Source organism: Aegilops tauschii, chromosome 4 (assembly GCF_002575655.3).
Source record: "Aegilops tauschii subsp. strangulata cultivar AL8/78 chromosome 4, Aet v6.0, whole genome shotgun sequence".
NCBI lineage: Eukaryota > Viridiplantae > Streptophyta > Magnoliopsida > Poales > Poaceae > Aegilops > Aegilops tauschii.
Window position 1 is genome coordinate 149786929 of NC_053038.3, and position 8710 is coordinate 149795638.

Sequence of the window (8710 nt, forward strand, 5' to 3'; positions counted from 1 at the left end):
CGCGAGGAGCCCTCGGCGTGGGTTCCTGGGATGACGACGCGCGCCACTGCGGCGCGGCGACCACGGACGTGGCATGGAAGGCGCTGATTGCCGCCTCCTCCTCCGGAGCCCTCGGCCTGGGCATACAAAGGTAGCGGATATCCGGGGGGAGGCCGCTCATGCCAAGGCCTCAACACCTCCGGCCTCACGACGACGTCGCGGCGGTGGGCCAGCCTCTTCTTCGGCGGAAGTGGTCCCGGCTCGTCATGGGGGGCTTTTCCCTTCTCAGCGGCCGAGAACCTTTTCATCGGCGCCATGGGTGTCGTTGCTAGCAGTGAAGCAAGGAAGAAGAAACAAGGGGAACGGGAAGAGATGGGCGACGGGGGATCCGCCCCCACCCCATTTATAGCAGGAGAAGGCCAACCGGCGACCCCCAAGATCGCAGGTAATGATGGTTTTTTTCTACATGCACCAGGGACTCATCAAGTCGGGCAGTTATCGAGGCAGCGTGGGGAAGCGGAGACGCCCAGGTCCCATCAGTCGCCATGCGTCAATCAAGGCCGCAGGCGGTTGGGGCCCGCGGCGCTCCACACTTGCCCCTTGGCTTCGCCTCGAAGCCAAGTCCGAGCGCGCCTAGGGCCCGGGGGCTACTGTCGGTGTTCTGGGAACGGGGGTCCCCAGACTTGCCTGTCTGCGGCCCACGGCGTGGCTCCTCCAGCGGCCTGGTACGGCCCATCTCCACTAGCAAACACTTAAGACCCTCGCGAGGGGCCAAGCCTCGCGAGGTGGATGACGCAAGACCTCCTCTGGGGTGGCCTCACTAGGCTGGCCCGCGAGGAGCGGAGAGATCAAGGCGAGGGGCACCTCGTGAGGTTCCCGTGACGTGAGCCGTGACGACCAAGGCCAGGCTGGTGCCAGCGGGCGCAGAGTACTGGTTTCCTCTTTGGTGCTAAAGGAGCAGGCACAGGCGAAGAGTCCCGAGGCACCAGGTAAAGGTTTCCATATCGGTGCAATGAGACCAAGACCAGCAGGACGGCAGGACGGAGGTCATCGCGGAGCCCACGACGGCGTCACCACTAGAGCCTTTAGTAGGCGAAGACCACCTTTTGTCAGGATAGCTTTTACTAGCTGTCCCCCTTCAAATTGGCCGTTGTGGGATCCCTTCCCGCCTAACATTTGGGGAGAGGACCTGGGCCTCTATAAATAGGACTAGCCACCACCTTAGCAAGGGGACGGATCATTCAGATCATCCTCAACCACACAAGCTCACCGAGCTTGAGAACACCTCTCCTCAGGAGACTATTTTTCCCTTGTACTTGTTCATCCTCAGCCTACAAGGCAATCCACCACACCACACTGGAGTAGGGTATTACACCACATCGGTGGCCCAAACCAGTATAAACTCTTGTGTCCCTTGTTCTTCGAGTTCGACGAGCTGAGCTTTGAGATCGTGGTGAGTGAGTGAGCTAGGGGGAGGGAGAGATCTTCGTGCGCACCCCAGAGTTCGAACCTTGAGGGTTTTGCCGGAACCCGTGATCCGACAATGATAGTTTTCCTGATGAGTAGTTAGCTGCAATAAATGTTTCTCATAGTGCTCCTTGGTATGCTGACTATGCTAATTACATTGTTGCTAAATATTTACCACCTAGCTTTACATACCAGCAAAAGAAAAAATTCTTCTATGATTTGAGACATTACTTTTGGGATGACAAACATCTCTGCTCCTAATGGAGCAGTTGGTAGTCTTCGCCGGTCAATTTTCGTCCCACCTATCATGGTTTTTTTTCGTCCCACCTTCGCTGGTTTTTTCCGTAGATTTTTTTCGTCCCCTCCCCCCACTTCATCGCTTTATATCAGTTGGTTGAATAGTCCCACCACTTTCATCTGGGTTTTTTTTCTCCGGTTTATTTTCGACTCACTTCCCACCACCACTAGTAGAATGCCCGTGCGTTTCCACGGGCATTTTAAAAATCTTCCTGGTTCATCATGATCATGTTCTACGGGAAAAAACTCCAAGGTTTATGGATATATGATACTCCTTGCAATTAATATCACTAAATTTCTTGATCCACCAAACTGTAGGTAAGTACAAAATTAAATGAATCTGAGTTGAGTGGAATAAGGATCGATGAAATGAATGAACAAACGAATCGCGCACATGTCGTTCATCAGTTCTTCTCCGCCAGAAAATGGAACCCAATACGTTGTTCCTGCAATATTTCATTGGTCCTCGGAACCCATCAGCCTCCTCGCTAGCGCTAAGGTACCCTGTTTGGCCATCACTTCCGCCGCCGGCTTCAACATCACCACTTACATGTCTCCGCCAGCTCTGCCACGATGCCATGTCCATCATGTTTCACTTTATCATACATTACTCACGTAACATAAGTACTATTGTTCAAGCGTGCATACCAGTCGTTAGATCGAGTACATCCAAACAGTCCACCATGTTTCACTTTATCATACATTACTCACGTAACATAAGTACTATTGTTCAAGCATGCATACCAGTCGTTAGATCGAGTACATCCAAACAGTTGCGATCCACCACTTTTCACGATCCCCTCCCTCCGCGAGACGTCTCCCGCACTGCGTCAAAGACACTCCCCTCATGCACGCTTCCAATGTAGGTTGTTGCCCCTCAGAGGCCTCCCTCACCGGCCATAGATCTCGCCGCAAGTCACACCTTGCCATGACCAAACTCCACCATATATACAAACACATGCAGACATGCTACACCTCGGTTACTATGCTAGACGTGCATATAGTACGCTAAATATTTTGTTTCTAGTATTTTCTTATTTCTTTTGTAAAAATATTTGAAGCACCATTAGAACACAACATCTATACCTACTATTAAAAGGAATAGGTATTCTTGGTTTGGCTCCGGTTTGTTTCGTCCCGTCTTGTGGATTTTTACGTATGTTATTTTTTTTCTTTTTTAGTTTTGTCCGTCCGTTGGAGGAACATATATGTGTGCAAACAGAGGAAACGGGACGTACGAACGAAACCGGGAGTCTGCTGAAGAGTAAAAAAATAATCGCCAGAGCCAGGAATCAAACACACGACATATGCGTGAGGCATCCAAGTTGTTGCCAGCGCCCAGCAAGCCAGACAAGAAGATGTGTTCTAAAGTGAAGCTATTGTTTCTATAGATCATCTGTGACACTGGTTAAAGAGCCCAGGCAGAGTCGAAGCCCACGCAAGATTGGATTTCCACGTTGCTGGGTTGGGCCTTCGCCTGACGAGTTCCTCCCGTTGTTTCGCTGGGCCTGTGCGTGGATGAAAAATCTAATGTTGTACGGGGCAAAAGACGGCCTTGCATCAAGCGAGGCATGGCTAGCCGGCGATGTACAGATAACTGTCCGTGCTCTGGGCATCTAATAGGCACCGATGACTTTAGGTGGGACTCCCAACTATGCTATGGCTCCTTTTATGATTGTGCGGCTGATATGTATTTCTTCCAGACCTCAGTGTGCGCCTCCCTGCCGTCGGTAGCACTGTTGGATGTTTAGCTGAATGGGACAATCAACGTTTCTTTGCATATATATATGTGGGACAACTAGCGTTTCTTCATGGTGTATTCGCTATGAACCATTGTGATTGCACATAACCCTAATTTTCTTTCCCGTTGCAACGCAAGGGCATATGTGCTAGTAAAATCCAATATATCAAATATGTTAAAATCCAGTAAATAATGCTAGTAAAGTATATACAAATTTGCACTTCCAATACACTGAACAAAAAATGTACATACATCAGCATTCACTACTCCTTTCAACAATGCTAGAACATGATCACTTGTTTGTCTTTCAGCAGACAATCTTTGACCACTGGCAACCGGGGAGCTGCTGGAGATCGCTCCTCAGCTAGCTTAGCTGTTTGTTCATCTAAAAAAGAAAAAGGGTTACCTTTCCATTAATTTTAGTCTTGTAGTTACAGCCCCTCAAGTATTTGGTCACCTATATGTACTCTGTTTTCCAGTACCTTGTTTCATAATTATCCTATGTATTTTCTTGAAGAGTGCAGGCTTATTCTACACCAATTCCCCTCCATCCTCGAGTTACCTGGCCACCGTAGCTCCTCTCCTCTCTCTTGCCGCTCCATGTGCTAGCTTTGAAAATGCCAAATTATATTGTGTCGCATTGTTATGTACGTAGTTATGATCAATAACACAAATACCTAAAAGCAAAGAAGAAAACCAAAGTGAAATTGCTGGGAAAATGTCAACAAATCACATACTGCTAGATGAACCATAAGAATATGAGTACCCCATTATGTCTCAAATCATCATAATACAGTGATAGGTGATGTATAGGGAGATAAAAGACATTGGCAATAATTAATAATACTTACTGGTTAAAGAAAGAAATTGGTCATCTAAAATTATGAATATGAAGATAATGAACCCATGAAGATACTAACGATTAGAATTATCCTTCCTTTCAATCTCCATCTTTAACAAACAGGATAACCCAAAATGAATAGGCGATACTTTTAACAAAAATCTAAAAAAAATTAAGGATAAGCTATAGAATATGTTACCATTAAGGTAGATGTTAATTGCAAGAACAACTTTTAGATCAATGCTACACTTTTGTCATGCATCACGTTAACATGTGCCGCAACTTGTGGAGGATAACATGTGCTCATTATTCATGTGCATCCAGATCTCCAAGTATTAACACAAGAAATTATTCAGTTGTAACACACTTTAGCCATGCCCGAAATATGATTAGTGGAATGCTCTGCTCGGTAAATTATTACCCAGCGCATATTGTTTCACCAATTTTGAACAAATGGACTGGATCGCTTATCAAGTATTTTCAAGCGATGAAACTAATATCACATGTGGAAAAATGCTTTTCAGGCTTTCCTCTTACGATACTATAGAAACTTGGTTCTCTCACATGTACATATGAACCTACTTATGATAATGTTGATCCCAGCCACGTATGGAAACACTGATTGAGATTTACTCAATAGGATAGCTAAAACCTGACAGTAGTGATTTTTTAAATGTTAGTAGTAATCCAGACCAAAAGAACAAGGTAAGCGAGTGAAAGAGTCAACTTACCTTTAACAAAATTTTGTCATATGCCAAAAAAGTTTCATCCCTGAATGTTTAATGAAGAGATGCTTCTGGCACTTTTGGTTCCTCCATATCACGCTGCAATGAACATGTCCCATTGGAAAAATTAGATGTATAAAAAAATTAAAATGGCAGCAATTACTATTCAATAGTGAACAATCAGGCTATTAGAACATACCTATATACAGTTGTGTAGCACCATAACATCTTAAATTGGGATAAAGACAGCCAAAGTTCACCATTAATATACAATCAGGCTTCTGAACAATAACTGCCAGCAGCCCAACAGTACTAATCAAATGAAATAAGATAAATTCAGTTACTTCAGAATAGTAGAACCTGGCCAATGGTTGGCCGTATGAAGAAAAAATAAGGATGGAGATGTTTATGTGAAGAAGAACTGAAGTCATATCATCTCCTGCTGCACAACCAACTACTGGCCAATGGTTGGCCGTATGAACATACAAGTACCAAAATGACATGGACTGTAATAGTCTTGAACCTATATAGACACGGGTTATTCTAGAAATATATCTGGAACAGGTTGTACGTGCGGCGTCAATACTATGGCTGAATCAAACGATCAATTAACCCTAATACATACTACGAGCACCCACATATACAAAACATGCAATCAGAAGAAAGAAGAGTACATCGAGCAGCTTGAAAGGGTTTCGCATGGTGGCGAAGCTTCACAGGCAGGCAGGCAGGCAACAGTGCGGACGAACATCTCGCTCGCAACCTATGGATTTGGCTTCTTAATGGCATGGCTAAGTATGCCAGTGCCTCAGACTTCGAGATGTAGAGTTCTAGAAAAAAAGCAGATTTGAGGATCTGGGTTAGCAAATTTACTACCAAATGATTAATACCATAGCACCATGAAGACGGAAGCATGTCTGCTAGTTTTAGCTATTATCTAATATTAGGTGGATTAACATTACATTGCTAAGATTATTAAATTAGCAGTGCACCCATGATATGCTCTCAAACAAAATACAAGCGTTCACTAAAAGAAGCATAGCAAACATTAGTCTGTAAGTAAATGATTTAAAAAAAATATTCCTCAACCAGCCATGCCTCACTCTAGTGCTGCCACCGCCCTCGTTCACCGTATAATCTACGGCCCAGGTCGTTCTGCCCGTGTAAGAGACGTGAGACATAGGACACATGAGGAATGGAAGTAAGAATCGATATGAGGTCAGAAAATCTTTTATCTGTATCTTCAATGAGGCAAATCCCCCTTCTGAATTGACAACAATTATCAAACCTTGCAATGCATGATGGGTTCGATGACAGATTTAGTGTATGAGATAGAACCTCTGCCAATCTTGTTAACTTGGGTCATTATTCAGTAGTCAACATCTTAGAAAAGGATGAGAGGTGTGGTAGACATGGTGGAGGAATCTTAACATATATAGCACTTCCCAGAAAAGAAGATATTAGCACCATAGTTGAAATGTGTCTATAAAAAGGAGTCCTATTGTGCTTCGAAAAGGGAGTCTGATTTCAGAGTAATCCAAGTTATTCAAGTGATTAACAATGAAACAAACTCTGCAATTTGAGTATTTCCTAAATAAAGTGATATATACACGCACCAAATATTTGTGAAGTTAGAGAGAACTATCGATTTGAGGTATGTATGACTCAAGAAGGGAAACCTCTACATTGAGTACTCAAAGCTAACGAAAGGAAGCCACATGATCAGGTATTTGAGGCATGCAATGTAGAACCTTAGCCGGGATAAACTGCAATTGGTCAAACATGCACTCACATAACCTGGAACGCTCTGAAACAGAAGTTTAATCTAGCAGCCAGCAACCGCGTACGCGAGGAAATACCTGCCTGATTGTACATATATGGAAAGGTGTTGAGCAAGATGCACGGCTAGTTCATGAGATAGACTTTGCGCCCTTCGGGTCCAGCATGGTGAAGTGGATCACACCTCCTGTATCCACCACGAAATCGATCTATGGCATGTACTCCTTCATTCTTCTGGACCTAGCTAGAGAACCTGACACCGTTGATGTAGCTTGCCGATCCAAGACCAAACACGTAGAATGGCCGGTTTGCCCAAATATGTTACGTTGTGCTTGCACTCGTGTACTTGTCCGGCAACGCCCGAGGATTCTTCCTGCAACCAGCAAGAATCCCTATCAATCATCAACATCTTCATCACTCCACCGATTCACTCACTGAACCAAGCAAGTAATGGAGGGAGGACGGAGGACTCACAACACTTTCATCTCGTTGAAGACGAGGAAGTGGGCGGCTCAACAGTGCCGGGCGTGCTTGGGAATGGACCGCCAGGCGATGACGGGTCCAGCACGTGCGCCTGCGGGTCGTCCGAGTTGGAGCTCCCAGTAGAACTCCACCGTCGCGTTGTAATCCGCCGCCATGAACACATTGAGAGAGCCGTTGGGCCCCACGAACTTGGCCAGGGACTTTTGGCCGCGCGACGGGATCGCCGACCGACACCAGGCACAACATCGACTTCAGCGAGTCCCCCACGAACATCAGCCTCTTGTTCCGCAGCCGCTCCAGCAGCAACCGCGCGTTGAACCTACAGCAAGATTCAATTCGGGTGGGTTGAGACCTACGAGTGCTGATGAACTGAATTGAATTGGGGATGGATGGATGGATGCTCGGCCATGGCGCCGGAGGTACGGTATGGTACCTGGGGAGGTCGCAGGAGGAAGGCTGCCAGCGCCACCGCTGGTACGAGTCGTCGCGCCGGCCGTTGCGCATGCAGGTCACCTGCTCCGTCAGGAACTCGCACACCGGCTCCCTGTACAGTGGCACCTGGGACGCCTCCGCGTCGTACGTCCACCACCCCTGGTACAGGTTGCACGCCAGCGGTTGGAAGTGCGGCGGAGGGGCGGCCTGCGGCGGCGGCTAGATCCGACGGGGTATTGAGTTGGTAGGATTACCTGGGGTTGAAACCGGCCTGCGGCGGCGATCGGCGGGGTATTCCGGAGGGGATCCGCGGCGGGGACGGCGGCTTTACCGTGGCCACGACGACGGCGATACAGAACTGATGACGAGGGCGAGATCCGGCGGGGTCTTCTCGAGTCGTCCAGCGGCAGCTAGATCCGACGGGGTCTCCTCCACGAGATCGGCGGCGCTAACGTCGAGGTCGAGGGGATCGCAACGTGTGTGGGTGGGGTCGGGGGAGGGGAAGGGCGAAATAAAACCAGCGAAAAAAAACCGTAACGAAAAAACCGAAGGTGGGACAGAAAAAACCTGAAAGTGAGACTACCAACTGATCGAGTAGAGATATCTCCTCACGTTGATTTTTTCACCCTCCTAATAAAACCTTTATTAACATGTGCAAACTTTCCTAACCAGACATATCACAAACGGGTAGGTAATAATATCATGTTACCAAGCAATAAAACCTCATTTCATGGAAATCAATTCAAAATCCTAATTTTCCTAAAACATCAATTCTTACCTTTCTTATTTTGTTTGGTCCCGCCTATCTATTCCCACAAAAAAAGGAAACGTACCTCCCGTTTCCAATTTTTTCTCCATCAAATCAGCGATGGACCACCGCTCAAAGGAAAAATAAATGCCCACCTCTTTTCAGACTCCCGAACAACGAACATGGGCTGTCGCCTGCTCGCTCGGACGCCCCCGCCA

General features: G+C 46.8%; 1 protein-coding gene across 1 annotated transcript; it reads right to left on the minus strand.

Moving 5' to 3' along the window:
* Window positions 1-3628: 3628 nt before the first annotated feature.
* LOC109741629 (uncharacterized) lies at window positions 3629-8153 on the minus strand. The gene is made up of 6 exons (XM_073496444.1): window positions 7999-8153; window positions 7746-7903; window positions 7304-7631; window positions 5250-7221; window positions 5057-5149; window positions 3629-4161 (listed from the first exon to the last, which is right to left on the minus strand). Exons 2-4 carry the CDS (start codon window positions 7814-7816, stop codon window positions 7039-7041), a joined length of 582 nt encoding a protein of 193 aa, XP_073352545.1. The 5' UTR covers window positions 7817-7903; window positions 7999-8153; the 3' UTR covers window positions 3629-4161; window positions 5057-5149; window positions 5250-7038.
* Between the last annotated feature and the right edge of the window lie 557 nt (window positions 8154-8710).

Bases quoted from the DNA above. Each gene is read 5' to 3' on its own strand.
- LOC109741629 (XM_073496444.1), bottom strand. From the start codon at position 7,816: ATGCGCAACGGCCGGCGCGACGACTCGTACCAGCGGTGGCGCTGGCAG. The intron at 7,632-7,745 runs GTACCATACCGT...ATCTTGCTGTAG, and splicing joins TCCTCCTGCGACCTCCCCAG to GTTCAACGCGCGGTTGCTGC. The intron at 7,222-7,303 runs GTGAGTCCTCCG...GATGATTGATAG, and splicing joins TTCAACGAGATGAAAGTGTT to GGATTCTTGCTGGTTGCAGG.